At 35.0% G+C, this 20,921-nt stretch overlaps 1 protein-coding gene across 1 annotated transcript in view; it reads left to right on the top strand.

Moving 5' to 3' along the window:
* The first annotated feature begins 7,018 nt into the window (after window positions 1–7,018).
* LOC105304863 (solute carrier organic anion transporter family member 6A1) overlaps window positions 7,019–20,921 on the top strand; it is a 74,245-nt gene continuing 60,342 nt past the window's right edge. The window contains exons 1-2 of the mRNA XM_011379170.1: window positions 7,019–7,310; window positions 17,043–17,303. Coding sequence (XP_011377472.1) covers window positions 7,019–7,310; window positions 17,043–17,303 — 553 coding nt within the window. The remainder of the gene's footprint in view (window positions 7,311–17,042; window positions 17,304–20,921) is intronic.

The raw sequence follows: 20,921 nt of genomic DNA, 5'->3' as shown, positions 1-20,921 counted from the left end.
TTAAGTGACTTGTCAAAGATATTAGGTTATGAGTATAGGAGGTGAATCTTGAGCTAGGTCTCTGATTCTAAATGTAGCACATTTTCCATTTATAACTGCTTTCTACTAAATTAAATATATTATTTGAATACAATGTTGTATATTTATTTGAAGGCCTATTGTCTTTATTTAAAATTTTTTACATTTACTATTATGTAATCTAGTTCAAGATTTGAGAGGGATGAAAAACAGACTAGTTTGACTTTTAAATGTTTTTTTTCTTTGTTTTAAAGTTTATAAAAGTTATGCTTAATTTATCATGTAATAAATGTTATGAAAAAGTAGCATGGAAATGTGAAATGGACTTTCGTCTAAATGTGCAATTCTCTGTACAAACTCATGAACTAGTTTCCTTTTTTTAAAACCTATGTTTGTAAGCCAAGACTCTACAATAAAAATTTGCTCTTAATCATAAGGAAAGAGCTTTCAAATAACTAGCTAAAAATCCTCCTCTTTCTAGAGAAACCAGTTTTACTTGCATAGTAACTACTTTTAATGTTCTATTTGAGTAGCACTAACTGGTGATATTTATTTTCATAATTTACCATTGAGGAATAAAGTGAACAAGTAGAGTCACGCTGCTAAATTAAGTTCAAATGAGCTGAAGCATGAGGAAATGATAATCCTTGTTTTAGTTGCCTTTGGGAACTTAAACTTTTGAACTTTCCTGTCCTAAGTCAATACCTGTATGCGCTTTGGTGTGCTGTGTGTTAATGTCTTAATATACATCAAACCTTCAGTTAACCATCTGAATGACCTCAAGAAGAAAATGTTCCATTGTCTAGATCACTAGACATCTAGGGACTACCATCTTGGACCAATCCAGGTGCTACGAATGCAGAACTGATTCTTCTCAAGAATGTACTTTTTACTATAAAACTCTCAGACTTTTCTTTTTTCTTTGAAAAACTCTTGGTACTGCTAGCTGTGTATCTAGCTGAAAACCCTAAGACCCTTGAACAAATCTTTGTCATCTATTTCTAACCAAAGCCTACTAAGTCTCTCTGAGTATATGCGACACCATTACGACACACTTAAAATCATAGAGCAATTTTTTAGTATCAAATGTGAAATATCAGGAAATGATCAGATGTTATGTGAAAAAAGAAGTACAAAAAATCTTAAGTCAAAACTGTATTCTTATAACTTTGAAAAAATTATGAAGGATGGAAAATAAAATTATATTAATTCTCAAAATAAGGACATACGAGAAAGGTTTAACTAGTTAAAACTCACTGACCTAAGCATAAAGTTCTTGTGTTTAAATTTTAGTTTAACTGAAGGATTTTAGAATTCCCTTTTTGACTAGCCTGGGACCTCCTGAGAGAAAAGAGAAAGCTCCTTAACCAAAACTACCTGGGAATTTTAATATAATAAAGATAAATTTGACTACTCTTAATGTAATCTATATAGCCATTGAACTCATGTTGAGCTTCTGGAGCTGAATAGCTAGAACTCTCTCCAAAGATTACTTTTGTCAAATGAAAAAAAAAAAGATCTAGAAAAGCAGAGGAAGGGAGAAAGGGAAGGAAAAAGGGATGACAATTTGGGAGCACACTGAAATCACTGAGGAATTTTAAAAATAATAATTTTGAGGTCTCACAAACCAGAGATTATGAATTAATTGGCTTGATGTGTGACTTGGGTATTAAGATTTTTATAAGCATCCTAAGTATTGTGACCTGCACTGTACTAGATGCCTTTCTTGCCATCACAGAACATACATTATTTCCATAATACTTTAGAACCTACTTTTGTCATCACAACTATCTTTTGCAGTAATAATGTATCAACAGATACTTGAAGTGTTTCTCCAACACATGAAATTCCTTTAAGTACAGGTGTGAGAAACCCTACAGTTATCCACTTATTCTAACTAGATGTTTAATAAAAGTCTCTCTCATAAACAACGCTGACAAAACTTTGAGAGATAAGGAAGTCAAAAGTAAATAATAATATTTTAATAAACTATGCAAAGGAAACATTGGTGAATTAAAAAAGTATGCTGTCTAAAAATACAAATTTAGTTGTCATAATCTAAAACCTAAGGGGAAACTGTGGCTAGAACATATGTGGCTAGAACTGTGTTGCAGCAATTTCAAGTCTGCAGAACATCAATTAGTTTGTGAGTCATTTGATTAAGAAAGCTTTAGGAGAAAGAACAATATTCTAGGTCTGTGGTTTTCATTTAGAAGGTTGCTTCCAATATTACAAAGATAATTAACAATTTATTTTTTATGAGTGGTTTTTTTCAGTAATATATATGGGTATATATGTGTGTGTGTTTCAGTCATACACACACACACACATGCACATACACATATATGCATACACACATACATATTATTGCTATATGTGTGTGTGTGTATGTGTGTGTGCTGAGTAGCAGTATGGTTAAAATTTTTTAATATACTGGACTAGGGAAAATCAGACTCTGTCCTAGTTTCATAGTTTTCTGCAAGAACAGAATTTTATTGAGTTGTAATAGTGTAATTTTGGCATGTAAACAGGTTTGTTCTATATTCAGTTATCCCTAGAGTTTGGAAATATTAGTAATATAACTGCAAACACTCGGATTTATTTTCTTAAGCAATATTATGAACATAAGAACAGTGATATCTTATTTTTATAATTCTCTCTCCCTCTCTCTTTCTATTCCTCTCTCTCTCTTCCTCTCTCCTTCGCTTTCTGCAGTTACTATACTGTTTTTTCCTCTTTTGTTTTCTGGAAGAGTTTGTATCGACTTTGTATTATTTCTCCCCTCTCCCAGTTTTACTGAGATACAATTCACATTTAGCATTACATTATTTTTATGTTTATAACATAATGACTTGATATATGTACATATTGCAAAATGATTACAGTAAGTTTAGTCAACTATCACCTTATATAGTTACAATTTTTTTCCTTATGATGAGTACTTTTAAAATTACTCTTTTAGCTACCTAAAGGAAGATTTCTGGGCTCTTTTAAATGGGCACTAATCCCTTTCATGAAGGCTCCACCTTCATGACATAATCACCTCTCAAAGGCCCCACCTTCAAATACCACCATATTGGGGGTAGGATCTCTATATATGAAGTTATGGGAGAGAAGAGACACAGACACTGAGACTACAGCAAACTGTCATTACAATATTGAATGAAAGTGGCAGAATCCTTGTTTTGTTTCTGACCTTAGGGAGGGAAGCATTCAGTCTTTCACCATATTAAATAAGATATGGAAGTTTTTTGCATCAGTTTTCCATTTTTCAATTTGTGGAAGTTCCCTTTTATTCTTAATTTCTTAAGTATTTTTTTTATCATGAAAGGGTGATAAATATTTTCAAATGATTTTTCTGCATCTATTGGAATGATCATGTGGATTTTGTCTTTTATTAATAAGATATATTACATTAACTAATTTTCAGATGGTATACCAACCTTGCATTCCTGGGATAAATCCTATTTGATCATAAAATAGAATTCTTTTTATATGTTGTTGGATTTGGTTTGCTAATATTTTGTTAAGGATTTTTCACAGTTCTTCACATATTTTTGAAAGATATTTTGCTGGATAAATAATTCTTGGTTGAAGATTTTTTCTTCCATATTTTAAAGATATAGTTTCTTTTTTTATGGTCTGCAGTTTCTGATGATATATATAATTATTACGTATATAACAAATATATTAAAATTTTGTTTCTCTGCAACTTATGTTTCTCTCTTCTCTGACTTCTTTCAAACTTTTCTATGTTTGATTTTTAGTAGCTTGACTACTATATGTTATAATAGTCATCAGTGTGTTTTTCTTTATTTTTAATCTTGCTTGGAGTTTTCTGAGATTGTTTCATATGTAGTTTTATTAGTTTTGTAAAATTTATGACCATTATATTTTCAAATAATTGAAAATTGTTTCTTTCTGGTACCTCAATTATATATATAAACCATTTAATACTAAATTCCAGACATGGTATATAAAAGAATATTGGCGATTGATGTGTTTATACTTGCAAATGATGATTCTTTTTTGTGTGGCTAATAGGGTAGGCTTGTCAGTGTCAATAAAAATACAGTTGGATTTGAGTTTTGTTTTGCTATATTTATCTTCAGTGTACCACAGGCTTAAATTCTTCTAGTGGGGTCTGCAGCTATCTTTTACTTCAAACCTTAAGTGCTTGAGGAGTTTTTTATGTGTGTCAGTGTTACTATTCTACCCTCAGTCTGCAGCAAGTCCAATATTTCTACATCACAGATAATGTCTCCCTCTGCTGTCTTGCCTCACCTATATTGTAGAGTTCTATTGCCTTTTACTCTTACAAAGCTCAGAATGGAAGGAGGGGATAGATTCTTCCGGTCCAGCCTTAACCTTAGTCCCTGAGTGCCTGAGCCTCAAGGGTTGGACTTCCCTGCTTTGGTTGCAGTTCTTGGAAAGAGAAGACATTCTTGTCCCTCCTCCTTTGGAAGATGTTTTTTATTTTCTACCCTTCCCTCTGGCAGTAGGCAACCTTTGTGTGGACCACAAGACAGCATGGTTTCCTGCTCTTCTCTCAATGACAAATGGCTTTTGTTCTGTTCCTCTTGCTGTAACAGCTAACCTTTGCTAAGGATTAAGGACGAAAGAGTTTCCTGCCTCAAACCCAGAGGCAGAACTGCTCTTGTTTTGCATGCTAAAAAGGTCAGGAACACAGCACTGGGAGAGGGTAGGAGGTTGAGTAAGGTTCCTGTTTCTCTCTCAGGGGCAGCCTATCACCACCAAATGCTTTCTTTATTCAAGACGGTTCTCTTGCCCTGTCGAATGGCGAAGATCTGGTAGATGGGTGTGGATTTCCCTTGTTTCTGAGCTTCTTAGGATTTCTAAACTGTATGTTAGCCCTCACTTGGCATTTAAGAATTCATTAAAATTTCAGGTGCTTTCTTCTCATCTTCGTTTATGGCTGCTACAGTTCATGTGTCCTACCCTTTATCTGAAGAGTTTGTTAGCCTTTGGAATCAGTTTACCTTGTTGCTTCAGAAATATAGCTCTCTGGAAATGAGCTCAAAAGGTGATAGTATTTTATATTACTCAGCTTTCTTTTCTTTTTGGTTATTATTGTTAGAGTAGGGTAACATTCTACTTGACTCTCTAAATTCTGAGTAAAAGCAAAAATCTTAGTATTATTTATTTTTAATAGAACCGTCTTTTTCCTCTTGCTTTCAGGCAGTGTGCGGTCTGGTACCAAAACACAAGAGTAAGAGTCACTGCTTTTTCCTATCTCTTAGGAATCCCTTTCCTTTAAGTTTATTAATGTCATGAAGCAATGTGGGGGGCATCCTAGTTGAGTATGAGGAACATGGGAAAACTAGGGCATTGTTCCTACTTATGTAGTGACCATATAGGTGACAAACTAGGTCTTTTATTGTTAAGTAGCTAGTCAGACATGAGCCACAGGGGGAACAAGGAATAGGGGCACAACCTAGAGATTGCCCAAAGAACTCCCTAATAGTGGTAGAATTCTGGGTACGCACATGCACATCACGCGAAGAGTTAGTTATGCAGCAGCCAAGTGTCAATCAAAATGACCTCACTTGCCAATCGCCTAGGAATGCCTTTGGAATTATCCATCACAGCCCAAATGTATTGCAGACATTCCCACTTCTGGGTTCTCTTTTTTTTTTTTTTTTTTCTGTGGCCCTTTTGGCTCTTTTGTGTTGGTTACAGCACTGGGACCATGTGCCTCTGTGAGGCATATTTTGTCTTTATAAAATATACCTTTAACAAATCTTTTCTAAATCTCACTGACCTATGGTTCTTCGCTGTGTCAATGAGGAAGAACCAGGGAAAAATGCTAACTACACTTCTGTGCCATCTTTATTCCTCTCCCTCCCCCCTGCTGTTGAGGTGACAATGAACTCCGATTGACCCCAACGGTGACATCATTATAGATGAAATTGCATTTCCACTCACTGATGGCCAGAGAGATCTGCTGATTGGGCAAACTCAGACCTCATGTCAGTGGTAGGATATGTGGTATCCTTTTCCCAGCTCTTCTGCTCTACAAGCTCCAGCACTTTCTAACACCACAAGATTTCGTTGAAGAGATGGGTTGGCTTTGGTAACACAATGTCTAACCCATGGGAGAGAAGATAGTTTCAATTTTCCTGAAATGTCACCCTCCCCACATACATGGCCTGAAAAACTTATATTTCGCCTAAGAAAATCAATAAAAAGTTACATTTTCATGTAAGCAACACACACTTTTCATATCCTGCTACTGTTCTCCTACATCTTACATTTCAGTTAAGATTTTTGTTCCTGGGAAAATAAATCACACTCTAGGTTCCATTATCCTATTTAGAAAGGAAATAGTTTCTAGGAAAATAATTTCCATGTGTAAAACACGTCACTTAGGAGCATTCATTGGGACATTGTTTTAAGATTTTTGCTGGTTTCTCTAAATGTGGTAGAACTGTCTTTTTTCATATCTTCTGATTTCTCCTCCTCTTTCAACAATTTTCAGGTTGTTTCTAGTGAGATTATTCAGATCAAAAAACACTAAAATAAACAAGTGTGGGAAAATTAGGGGACAGTTCCACTAGCAGTCATTGCACATTTTTCTTTCCCTGCTTCTTAATGAGAAAGTATTAAATTTGACTTCCCTTAGAGTTACTCTGGTGCCCCCCGGTCTGTGTTAAGATATCCGAAATCTAGTAGTGCCAGCTTTTTTTTTTCTTCTCCCCTTTCCCCTCATAGAAGCAAAGAGAAACAGCCTCGGAAGTTCTCTCAGGTCAACTGCCAACCTCTCTGCGAGGACGTTTGCCTTCTGCCCTAGAAGGAACGTTCCTTCTGGAGCCAATTCACGGTCCGTCGTCCATAACTGCGGGCCTGTCGGTTGAAACAGATAGAGCAGGCTGCACAGGGCCTGGGAGCAACAGGCCACGCAGCCCGCACATTCACGCAGCGTGAGCCGCACCTCAGCCTCCGCAGGCACGCTTTGGCCATGCAGGACGCTCTAGCGGGCATGGAGCCCCAGGCTTCACAGGCCCAACGTACAGAGAGCACCGTGCCTGGGGAGGCCAAAAAGGCCAGGAAAAAACTCCAGTATATGAGGACGGCTCCAGCTAACCTGGTCACTCTGCGCAGTCTCCTAAAAAAGAAAAGAAACAAGTCTGCCGTTGCCAAGAGGTCGGGAGAACAGAGTAAAAATTCCAACGAGGTCAGCGGTTTGGGCTGTGTAGTTATTCCCAACTGTCAGCGTTTCAATAACATCCACTGCTTTCTGATTTTCTACTGCACCTTGATGATCGCTCAAGGTGAGCCAGAAGGGCTGGGGTTAGTGGTGTAGTGGTGAGGGGATCAGGGAGCCCTCCCAGTGTTAGCCGAGATGGTGGGGGTATGGGGGGAGAGGGGGGCAGACAGGAGAAGTACCAGGTAGCTCAGCTTGAAGCGGCCGTACTCTCTAACATTCTCAAAGTATGTCTAGAATCAAAGCAGGTTAAACGGGCTGCCACTTCGGGTTTGGGCTCCTAGTATTGCTTTACTTCAAGTACTGATTGACACAGTTACCCTTCACAGTGTGGGTGATAGGAGAGTGGCCTCTAGATAGCCACGTGGAGGGAGTGGTGTTGTCATTATGTTTGGTCACCAACCCTGAGTTCAGGGTTGCATTACTTGGAGGATTAAATAAATTGAAAACAGTGTCTGTGACCAAGTTGTTTCTGCTTCTGCCCACAATTTTGAGACACATTGGCCAAGCCATTTCCTTCTGGATTTTGTTTCTTCATGTGTGAATTGAGGAGGTGGAGTGGGACCTCAAACAAGCTTTATCAGAGGACCAGACTCAAAGGTATTTATCTTTTCCCACACAGTTTGAAGAAGAATGTGAATTTGAATGCCTTCAGATGGGGCATGCATTCTCTAGTGGGCCAAGGCCCTAATTACTCCCATTACACCTGAATTCTTTACTAGCCTGTTTACACTGATGGCATTGGAGTTTGCCAAACATGGTCTCTTTTTGCTCTAGAAGGCTATGCCTAAATAAGTGCAATAAAAAAAAGTCTAAATGTGATAAGAATCATATGAGAGAAACAAATAGTCATCAGTTTATTTTTCTTGAGATCATCAAGTTTCTCTGAGGAAGAGTAACTTAAATTATGCCTTGATGAATAGGTACAGTTCTGATAGCTGGGGATGTAGTTAAGGGATATTTATTGAATCAGCAAATGAATGAACAAATGCGTGATTTGATAAATAAGCACTCAGATACAGAGAAGCCTTGTTTCAGAATGGTGAGTGACAAGTGTGGCTGAATGATGGTTTCTCCTAAGCACCAACAAGAGTAATTATATTTATTTTGTGCATTATCTCCCCACAAGACCTAATGTTGTGGCTGAGGTAGAAAAGACACTCGGTAAATATATATCGAATACATAAATGAATAAAAAAGAAGGAAAAGACAAATCGGCCACATTATGAAGATCTTTAAATACCAGACTGAGAATTTCAAAAGGATACTAAAAGGCTTTTCCTTCCCATTAATATCCTGGGTAAGGTGCTTCACAGGGATTATCTCAGTTCATATAATCTTATTGGTAGGTAATGAGGAGCTATTGAAGGTTTTTGAACAAGTGGTTGACAGTGATTGGTTTTAGCTCCACTACTTATTAACTGACTTTATACAGGTCATTTGGGTATAATATTGAGTCTTCTATTCTTAAAAATGGTCTGTCTCTTAACTTATCTATTTACCAATTGATATATTTATTATTTATTGTTACATTTTATTATTTTTTATTTTTTAATTTAATCTTTTATTTTTTAATTAATTAATTTCTTTAATTGAAGAAATAGTTTACATTTTTTTCTCCTGTCTACCTCCTCCCTCCCCATTTCCCCCGACACTCTGGTAACCACTAGTCCATTGCCCATGTATTGTTACATTTTAAACAATTTTGAAATAATTTCGAACATATGGAAAGGGTGCAAAGGCAATGCAAAGAATTCCTGAGTCACCTTCACCCAGATTCCCTAGTTGGTTATATTTTACCACATTTGTTCTTCCACCTTTTCTTTCCCTGTACAAATAGATTTTTTCAGACATGGTGCCCCATTACTGTTAAATACTCCCGTATGCATCTTTCCAAAGTGAGGACATATAACCACCATCCACCCCTCCCAGTCAGGACCATCAGTGCAACACTACCATCAAACTATGAATATGAATTGGTGGCTTCACTCTCAGTAGTGTCTCCGTTTCTGTTTTGATACAAAATTCTATCCAGGAACACATGTTGCATTTAGTCATCATATTTTAGACTTCTTTAATTTTCAACATTTCTTTATTCTCCACCCCCCCCCATCTAGTTTATGTCCATGCAAGTCTTAAAGTGTATGGGTTTTTCATTCTATATGTTGAACTTCAAGCTAGATATGTTTGATGTTATGACTAGATTGAGGCCATGCTTGGCTTACTGCCTGCCTCTCTCCCTCCCTCACTCCCCACAATTTGTGGTTTGTCTTTTCATCTTCTTGCCTGTGTCCTTTTGATGAAAAAAGTGTTCAGTTTTATTGAAGTTCAATTTAATTTTTTAAAGGTTCATTTTTTTTTTTTGGTTTCTATGTAAAGAAGTATTGCCTAAGTCAGTGTCATAAAGATTTTCTTTTTTGTTGTCTTCTATGGTTTAACTCTTATGATTAGGTCTCTGATCTATTTTGAATAAATTTTTGTGTATGGAAAGGGTCAAGGTTCATTTTTTCCATATAGAACATTTTTCCCAGCATAATTAATGAAAAAACTGTCTTTTATCCCATTGAAATACCTTGACACTTTTTTTAGAAATTCTGATCTCTTTCTGCATCTATTTCTAGCCTCTGCATTCTGTTCTATTGACCTAACATGTCTTATACTTATACAAATATTATAATACATTGGTTTCTGTGGCTTTATTATATGTAATGGAATTAGGAGTTTTTCTGACTTTGTTATTTTCAAAAGTTGTTTTGGCTATTCTAGATATTGTGCCTTTCCACATTAATTTTAGAACTAATTTGTTGATTTCTATAAAAACTTACCGGGATGTTAACTGGATTTCTTTGGTTCTATTGATCTGGAGTAAATTGACATCTTAACAATGTTGAGTGTTTTGATGCCTGACCATAGTATATCTCTATTTTGTTCTTCTATTCTTCAACTTTGTTAAATTAATGTATTAGTTATAGGAGTCTTTTGGCAGATTCCTTAGGATTTTTTACATACATGATCATGTCATCTCTGAATCAGGACAGTATTACTTCTTTATTTTCTTACTGTATGCTTTTATTTCTTTTTCTTGTTTTGTTAAACTGATTAGGACCTCCAGTACAATGTTGAATAGAAATTCTGAAAAAGGAAGTTCATTTATTTTTCCCAATTTTAGCTGGAAATTATTTAGCCTTTCAACAATTAAGTATGTTTTTTGTAGGTGCTCTTTACCAGTTTGCAGATGTTCCCTTTTATTCTTGGTTGAGAATTTGTCATGAATTGGTATTGAATTTTATCAAGTGTTTTTTTTTTCTGTATCAAGACCATTATATGGCTTTTCTTAATTATTTTATTAACATTATATATTGCATTCTTTTATTTTTGATTATTTTATATTTAACCAGCCTTGCATTTTGAAATAAACCCTTATTACTAGATTGTTGTCTTTTTATATGTTGCTGGATTCAATTTGCCAAAATTTTGTTATGTCCTCTTTAACAATGTCTGAATTTTAGCCCTTTAGTGTTCGATATCAGCCCTAGAGGAAGTGACTTTTCCTTATACTGGCTATTTCTATGTTCTTTAGCATTCTTTTTACTTTTTACTAGCTAATTCTCTGTTACTTTACTCCGTACTATATACGGAGTTAATAATTCTTTACATCCTTGTTCAAATTACTGTGTGGTTTCTCCTGAATGGATCCAGACTGTTATGGAATTGGTATCAGGAGTGGTGCCAGAAGATATACCCATTAATATGGGATTTTAGGATTGGTTTTATTATGCCTTTAATCTTGAGTGAAGTGCTGAGCTCTTTGCCAATGGGAAATGGATAGTAATTCTTGGCATACACTGGCATCATAATTCATCAAGCTATCACCCATGTTTGTTTGAGATGAAGTATCAACTGAAGCATCTGCCTTAAAAGGTCAAGTGGCAGCTGCATTTTACCTTATGGTAGTATTGATGACTGTAAGGACTCTCGTGTCATGTAGAATCTTTTCAGTGCTCTTAAGTGCTTTTGAAGAAAGATGGCAATCTCAGCTCAAGTCATAATATGAGAATTCGATCAAATCTCGTCAAAGCCCTAAAGTAAGCTCTCATTTTATTTTAACTGTAGAGCTGATGTTTCTGGAAATCGAACACAAAATTTAAATGTATGGATTGATGAGTTATAATGACAGTTGAATTTACGATCTTATCTAGTTTGCCTTGTGTCTTTGCCTCACATGTATACGGGAAGACTTGTTAATTTTTCAGTCTGTTCAGTTTGTAACTTGTTAGGGCGGAATGGTGACTTCTAAGCTCCTTACATATGAGCTGGAACTGTATATAAGTTTTCGTGTGGACATATATTTTCATTTTTCTGGATTTTATAACCTAGGAGTAGAATTGTGGGTCATATGGTAACTCTGTTATTAACTTTAAAATTATGCTGTAGGTTTTTCCATATATGTTTTTCCATATATACTTTGTGAGTTTGAAAACACTGCCTTCTATTCCTAGTTAATTGAGTATTTTTATTGTGAAATTGTGTTGGATTTTGTCAAATGCTTTTTCTGCATTTTGATGTTCATGTGATGTTTGTCCTTTATCATATTAATATAGTGAGTTGTAATTTATTTATTTTCACATATTGGTATAAAATTAAAGGAGGCCTATGGCTTTGCACATTTATATTTGGTGAAACATTCAAAATAATCATAAAAACACCTTATTTGAAGAGTTTTGTCTTGTAAAATATTTGTCCAAGAAAGATTCTCTAAATGGAGAATTTTGGCCAAAATAGTTCCGTACAAAAACAGAACTAAAACATTATTTAGTAGTGTTTTCTTTGAGGTTACTAGATACACATTTGTAGAGAATGTTTTCTCAATTAAAATATGATCTTCAATGAAGAGTCATTTGGAGGCCTTAACAACTTCAAATTTATTAACTATTATGTTGGCCGTCCCTAAGACATCACTCAGACTGAATGATTCACTAGAAGGACTCAAGACTCAAAGAAAGATATTATATTAATGGTATGATTTATTAGAGTGAAAGGATACAGATTAAAATCAGCAAAAGGAACAGGCACATGGGACAAAGTATAGAAGAAACCAGATCTAAGCTCCATGTGTCCTTTCCCAGTAGAATCACATGGAAGTCACATGCTTAATTCTTTCAGTAACAATGTGTGATAATACATGTTAAGAGTTGCCAAACAAGGAAGCTCATATAAGCCTTGGTGTTTAGAATATTTTTTGGGGGGGAGTGGGGGTGAGTAGGGTCAGTCATATGTAGGATCTATGTGACTAACCTCAGCTAATCAGACTCCATTACCAGCTCACTCCTCAACACACACACAAAAAAGGCATTTACCATAAATCATACTGTTAGCATAAACCATCTAATCAAACTAATATAGCATTGTCAAAGGCCTCAGACACACAACAATATGTGCTCACCTTAAATTACCTTGTTAGTATAAAGTAATCTAGTTGGTACTGTGGGGCCCGAGGCTTCAGGCATATAAAAGCATTCTTGTCAGGCAGAATATTCAAGAGGTCAGAGTCATTCCCAGGAGCCAACCAAAGGCCCGTCTTGAAGATAGGTCTTTTTTGAGCAACGAAAGCCTGCTGAATTTAACCCTTTGCTACAGAACTATAAAAAGCAACTCTAATGAATTGCAGCTTATTTCATGAGAACAATTAGAAATGAGATCATATTAAAAATATATTCTTTATAAAAATATCAATAACATTTTATTAGAGATAAGTATGCCTAAGAAATTAGTTAAAGTATATATGTATCAAAAATAATATTATTTTTTAAAATGTTATGATGTATAAATATAAAGAAGTTTGAAAAGGTTTTGACTAAACTTTTAGCTTCACCAGTGTAAAAACCTAATTTGTCTATACATTACAAAAATATAATTTTTGATGTAGTACTCCATACCAAGCACTGAACCAGGAAAAAACAAACAAATCATAGGAACCTGTAATTGGTTATCTAACCTGACTGGGCTTGAAAGTAGTACGCTGGGCATCCACTGCGTGTAGTGACAAAAGAGTTATTCAGAATGTTGCCTGAAATAAAGTTCTTATAGAAGATAAGACTTTGGGAGACCAACAGCTTCTGCAATTGACTCCTATGGTGGAACTTTAGACTGTAGACATTCTAGGGTTGACTCGTTGCTTCTAACTGCACTGGATAGTTTACAGAAAGAAAATGAGAAGTTTAGGGCATGATTAGAAAATGTGTGAGTTTCTCTGATGGTTGTATGAGTCTCATTACTCTTAGCTACGTATTGCATATTTTAAATAGTATCAACCCTAATTCATGGTTGTAGAATTACAACACGAGTTGAATTCACAGATTCACTAGATCACTTATGTGAGAGTTGGGGCATTGATTGGAGAGGAGTAGGACCCTGAAAACTGGGATAAAGACATTTGGGTGGAATTCAATGAATCTGAGAACCATAAACCCTGAAATCTTGAATCTGCTTTCCCAGTAGGAGAAACTATTCCTCCTGTGACTGATGAAAAAGCAATTCCCTGTGTGAAGATGCTGACTTTATTTCACCTGAGCTAAGGGAATTCTGATTGCCCTCAGACCCCACCCCTCACCCCTTATTGCTGCCAGACCCATAACTAGAATCAGATCCCAGCCTTCCCAGGATGACTAACATAAAGTGTGTTCTGAGAGATAATGCTGTATCCCAAAAATCTGCCTGGCAATTCAGTGATGTCTTTAGGGACCAATTGGTTTGGAGTGTGCCGGTCTGCTTCTTCTAAAATGAAAAAAAGGTTTCTTCATTTGTACCACTCGCTTCTGAGAAAAAGACATAATCTTTGGTGCCTGTGGTTTTTGAAAGTGGAATTATGCTATGGTAGTATTGTAGTTCCACTCAGGGGAGGCCCTAAAAAAGAGGAAAAAGAAAATCCTCCCAGTGGGAAGAATGTCAAGCAGTACATCTGATTGTCTGTATTCCCTATATATCATGCTGCCATTGCCTAAAGAGTTGACCATTTGGTGAGTAGGAGGGCTGGGTAAGTAATATGTCTGTCTGAATGGGCAGAGTTGTCCAATGTGAATGTTCACCAAAGAACTGCATTTCAGAGGAAGCTCTCAATAATGAGGTAGATAGATAACCATCCTATGAATATAAGCCAGCCTCTTTCCCAGCCATTGTATGTCTTGTTCAATGAGCTCATGTTTATAGTGACAATTGCATCAAGAACGGAGGTTATACAAGAGCTGAATGCATGGATTTATTTTCACCAGATCTGATCTGACTGTTGCACTGCTGAATGTACTGCTGAGGATAAGTCAACACAATCCAAGAAATTCCCTGGTGAAATCAATTAGCTACCTGGGGGCAAGTTGATTACATCATCTGCTTCTGTTATGGAGCAGGCTATAATTTCTTCTCACAGAAATAAATACTTGTTTTGGATATAGGTTTTTTTGAATCACTATGGTCTACCAGAACAATTATACCTGGACTTAATGAATGCCTTATACACATCATGATCATCTTATTATCACATTGCTTTTAATAAAGGAATGCATCTATAGCAAAAGAAGTACATCAGGAAATTCATGTTCATGGAATTCACTGACCTTACTATATATCTCAATAACCAGAAACTCTGGGCCTTATGTAATTATAATGCCTTATTGAAGACTCAGATAGGGCTCCAGCTAGGAGACAACAATCAAAAAGTTTGGGATGCTGTCCCATAGGGTGAAGTGTATGCTTTGAAGTAGCAATCTATATATACTGCGTGAAATCAAGAGGTAGAAGAGGGAGTGAATAGTGGAATAAGGAAGTTATGAATGTCAACTGTGTATTATAACCATTTAGAGAAATAAAAACTGTAGCAACTATACATTTTTCTCTTGTTTTATGTGCACACACTCACATATATACACAAGAGTATATATATATGTGTGTGTCCCGATTTTTTTTCTCACCTTCTCTCCCTTACTATTTTATAAAAGAATTGTGGGTGATAATGTTACAACTTCATCTCTGTATTACAGGATATTTCCGAATTAGAAAGGGAATTAATACTGCAACCCAAGAGATGTACACAGTTACAAGATGTTTCTCACCTTGGCCTTTATACTCCTTGGCCACATCTAAAAAGAGAGTTGAAAATTCTGCTCTTGGATGCAGCAAAAGTTTTTGCTTGTTTTCTGCTGCTTTTGGTCTATTAAACTGTTGTGGTTCTAAGCAGGACTTATGATATATTTTATAGTACAGTTCCCTCACAAACTTAGGCCTATGACGTGTTTGCTTAATTATTTATTTATACATTTTATACCTCTTTATACCATTTGTACATTTGCAATTTAGTTTTTATGTTTAAAAAAAAAAAATCCATTCAGGTTTGTGATTTAACCAGAAGGATTAACATTATTTTGAGATGGACATGGCGACTGATTGGACTGTGTGTCTCCCTTTTTTGGGGAAAGAGTGAGAAGGTCTTTGTAAGAATAACATGAAACATGTTAGGCAGAAGCATTATGATGTTGTTATTAATTTGGTATGGAAGTTTAAATAAGAGGAGAGGGTGAAAATATATCTTGAGCAGTCTAAAAGGTGAACTTTGCGAGTTATTTGTCTTTTGGACATAAACTCCATTGTTGCCCTTCTGGACTCATTCCTGTTTGCAAGGGGATGGACTGGCAGCCTGTAAACTACATTTTCCAGATTTTCATGTCAGCTGGCATCTATTTAGGTGTTGCCAGTGAGAAGCTGTGGCAGTAGATTTGAAAAAGGGGCAAAGGAAAGTCTTTCTCCATTTTTTTTCTTGCTCTTTGTTTCTGGTGGTGTTTTTGGCAACAGCAGCAAATTCTGGGTGAGGGAAGGCTCCGGGATTTATGATCAGTAATCAGTGCAGCTCCATAAGCAGCAGCAGTGGATGATGACTCAGCAGCACAATATTCATGGGTGCTGGCAACTGCAGGAGCAACAGTAGGTAATTGTGAGCTAGCTTCTGTAGCATTAGCAGGAGTGTGGGTCCTGGCTTCCTGCAGAAGAGGCAGTGAGTGCAGATCCGGCAGCAGCTGCCCTGGCCATGCTCCAGCAGCTTTGGTAGCATAGACATCATGAGTCGATTGGTAACTATTTCCCCTTTCCAATCCAACAAATGTATTGCTTTGTAACCATTGCCTATATCAATTTCTTTTTGTTTCAAACATTTAGTATGATTTTTTTCCCCAGTTGGAGGATGAGTAATGGAAATGTGCATATGTGGTACCATTTATTTAATGTTCAAGAACATGACAAACAATACTCCATATTGTTCAAGGATGTATACATTGTCAAAAACGTGTTAAGAAGATTTGGACATGGTAAATTTCAAGTATAGGATTCAAGTTATGGAGGAATAGAGAGTGTATTTGGGAAGTAAATGTTGGGCTTCAACTATTTTGATAACTTTTTTTTCTTTTCTGGCTGGCAGACAAACAAATATTTATTAGATTGTTATTTATTTTTAATAATTGAAATATACACATTAAAATAAAGATTACTGAGATGATTAAAAATATCAATTCTTCAGTAAATTATTTGTGAATATAGTAGTTAAAAAATAGCTACAATAATTCAATTAGCAAATATTTCATAGAGGTTAAGGCCTATTAGTGTTTTAGAGAAGGAATCATGTGCTTATAAATCTTAAGCATTGAGAATAATGTAAAATGAACTTAAATCACTGTAAATTTGCTTTGTAATGATTATAGTGGTGATCTACTTTGTCTCTGAAAATGATATTATTGTTTTCTGTTTTCTTTTTACATTTTAGGTATTGTGTTTGGTCTTGTAGATCTGAGCATCGACACATTTCGGCGGGACAGTAGTCTGAATACCATTGCTAGTATGTTGTTGTCATTGGTTTATGATGCTTCATCTTGCCTGATGGTAATATTTATAGCATACTATGGAGGGAGAGGAGACAAACTAAAATGGATTACAGTGTCCTCCATTTTAATAGGATTTGGATCACTTTTATTTGCTTTTCCATACTTTAATAGTGAAAATTATCAATTAAGTGTAGAAACTGAAGGTAAGATTTTAAAAGATACTTATTATTATTCATTTAAACCATTGACTCTAGGAAATTAAAATAGATTGTGATATTTGTCTGTCTGTATATCCATTTATCTGTACCTATCTCTGTGATCAAGTTTACTAAGTTAATTTATTGTAGCTCCCTAATAACATATATGCTATTCTCTCACCTTCTCATAATCATATACCCTTTCAAGTAAGAGATAGGGATAGAGAGTAGAAAGAATATTTTGGGATAATTATTTTGTGAAATTGTTTTTCTTTTATCAATTTTTATATATAAGTCTCTTGAGGAACTTTAGTAATTCTTTATTTCTTCCACAATATGCTTTAATTAATCCCTTTATTTTGACTTCAACACACATATACACAAGCAAAAATACAAACATAAAAAACTTACATACACATTTTCTAGTTACTCCTATCATTTTGAAACGAGGGCTGCCCTTTGACATAGGGCTTTGAAACTAAAAATGATTGGTAGCTTCTTCACTTTTTTCATTTAAAAAAAAAAATGTATTCCACAATCATTTTCTACTTCAAGTAGATAAAGCAATTTGAAATTCAAAGCACTGTTTCTAATACTATTGTGTTAGGTACTTTCTTGTATATAGGCTTATAAAAGTGTTGGAATGCATTTACTCATTTTGGCAGCTTTAAACTGGCTTTAGCAAGACATGATTGAAAAAGGCATGAGGCTGCCCCTATGTGCATGTGTATATGCAAGCTTATGATGTTTAAAAAGTATGTTTATGATGTGTATTTATAATATAAATAAAAAGTAGTTCATATTAAATACAATTTACATAATATGTTAATATAATTAATATATGTATATACTGTATAATTCATATATTAAATAATATGTTGATATATACCATATCAATATATGAACTATATAATATGCACCATATTTATAATGTATTTATAATATTTGTAGAATATAAATATGTCAAATATTTATTAATTTGTAGAATACATTTGTAATATACTTATTATATTTGTAGAATGAACCACTGATTAAACTAGAAGGTGAATTTTGGAAAGAAGGGAATGGAAAACACATCATTCCTATTCTTCTCTTAATCCTATTCTGATTAGAAAGAGTGAAAATTTAGGAGGCACTGATGGAGAGATATTAAAAATACTGCTTGGTCAGCAGTCAACAGGAGTCCTGGGAGTAGAAATAGACAGTCTTTCTTCCTTTATGTCTTCTTTATATCATCTAAATTTTATATATTTTATTTTCTGATTGTGTTTAGGAACATGAAATTTATCTAACAACAGCTATTTAGTGTATTTACTGGGTGACCTCTGCTTGGTATTAAAGAAGCAGAAATAAAATAAACAGTCTTTGCAGTAAAGTGCTCATTTTATACATCTATCTATGCGAATATTTTACTGATTTTGTTTAAAAGTTTATCCTTACATAATCAATTTTTTTACTCTTAAATTCACACTTCAGTTTATATGTATGTGTGTGTGTATATATATTTTAATTTCTATGTTCTTTAATTCCCCCCACCCCTTTTCGATCTTTCTTTTCTGTATATTTCTCCTATATTGTTCTCTTTATGTACTTTCCAATTAACTTCTATGCTCATCTTCTCTCATGAGTGGTCTGAATCTTTTTTGGAACAGTCCATTTACCACCACCTCCCACTCCCTTTCTCTGCTTCTCCCAGCTCATCATAATTTTCTATATTCATGACAAGTTGATCTTTAGCCCTATGCCTCAACTAACATGTTGATATCGTATTCCACAAAATCCTTGAGCAGTTAGAACTGAAGTTTCTCCACTAGTTCATGAAAACATTCGTTTCACACTCTGATCTTTAGTTTCTAGATGTCTGCATTTAATTGACCACCCAACATACCCATGGCTGCAGTACACTGTCACTTTACTGAGAACTTCCTAAATATCTATTATTACACTCTGATTACACCCACTAATTCTTCCAACTCACTCATATAATGAAAATAGCAGTTATTTCTTTCATTGGAAACTTCAGTCTGTTGACATCTGCTTTCTGCCTTTATAAGATTCTCCTTGTTGTTACTTTCCTTCATTTGTAGTTTATTTTATGTTTCTTAATATGAAATATTAGATTATTTCAAACATACTCTTACCATAATCCTAAGATCCCCATCCCATTGTCATTTCTTGTTTCTGGCCTAGAAAATTTTTGATCCTGGATTGGTGATGAATGTTTGAGGGGAAAAAAAAAAATCATACAAGAGGATAGTTTATTCCCACAATGAATTTGTTACTGTCAACTTCAATTATACTCTTAAATGGATCCATTCCCCTGACATTTTTTTTTAGTCTACTATCTTCCATAATTCACAATAAGAATTTTAGACTTTCCTCATGTTTTAGTTAGTCTGGACTGCCATTACAACAGAAGTTTACTTGTCACAGCTCTGGAGGCTGGGAGTCCAAGGTCCAGGTGCTGGCGATTTAGTTCCTGTTAAGGGCCCTCTTATTGGTTATGTTCTCATATAGCTGTAGCAGAGAGAGAGAGAAAGAGAGAAGAGCAAGCTCTCTTTTGTCTCTTCTTATAAGGGCACTAATCCTATTTATGAGAGCTCTACTTTCATGACTTAATTATCTCCCAGAGGCCCCATCTCCAAACACTATCACAATGGGTATTAGGGTTTCAACATATGAATTTATGGGCGGACACAAACATTCAGTCTATAGTACTTCACTTAACTCTTTTCTTCTTTGTTGGATAGAAAATATATGCCATAAGAGAAAATTGCCTTAATTTCTTACCATAGAAATGATGATTCCACCTATATTTTCATGTTCACATTCTTTACTTCTTCCTTCTTGTTAATATGGACAAGCTATCTTCCTGCTAAATATCCTGTTCTCGCTTGCCTACTTGGGGACTTTATTCCATTGGTGATCTTCTCCCTCTTCCTTCTGCAAATTCCTCTCTCTTTTGGTCCTATTCATTGCATTTAAATGTACTCAAGTTCTTCCCATTATTAAAAAACAAAGCCAACAATAGATATAACATGCAGTCCTCTCTTTGTCAGTTTACACAATCTCCTTATTTTCACTGTTTTTTTTTTTTTTTAAAGAAATGTCCATACTTTCTGGTTTTATCTCATATTCTTTCTTCAACCCATTTTAACATGGCATCTACCCTAAACACTGCAATGGAATTATTTTCTGCAAGCCACCAACATAATTTATATTATTTAATATAATCAAAACATTTTACTTGTTATATTTCTTGAACTATTACCAGCGTTATAGTACTGACTGCTTCCTCCTTTTGAAATTGTAGTCCAAACAAAGGATAGTTTAACATGAAGAAGGGTGCTAAAAGATTAGTTTTATTCTATTGGTGGAAACATTTGTTTTCAGATACTGGACAGGAATCTCAGGACTGTGATCCCTATGAGAAGGGAATTAAACAAGTTGAATTTTATGGGAGAAGGCCGAGTAGTAGATGACAGACATACTTGATTATCATGAAGTTGAAGGAACTCCTAGAGTTTAATAATCATGAATTCAAAGTGAGATTTGCATGGTTGTGTGTTTTCTATAGTCACATTCATCTTTAAAAGTATAGGTATAGAGTAAGGAGAAGAGTTT

The sequence above is a fragment of the Pteropus vampyrus genome, unplaced genomic scaffold (assembly GCF_000151845.1).
Source record: "Pteropus vampyrus isolate Shadow unplaced genomic scaffold, Pvam_2.0 Scaffold11, whole genome shotgun sequence".
In the NCBI taxonomy this organism is placed as follows: Eukaryota; Metazoa; Chordata; class Mammalia; order Chiroptera; family Pteropodidae; genus Pteropus; species Pteropus vampyrus.
The sequence above is the reverse complement of the archived record's forward strand: the minus strand, read 5'-3'. Positions and strand labels throughout refer to the sequence as shown.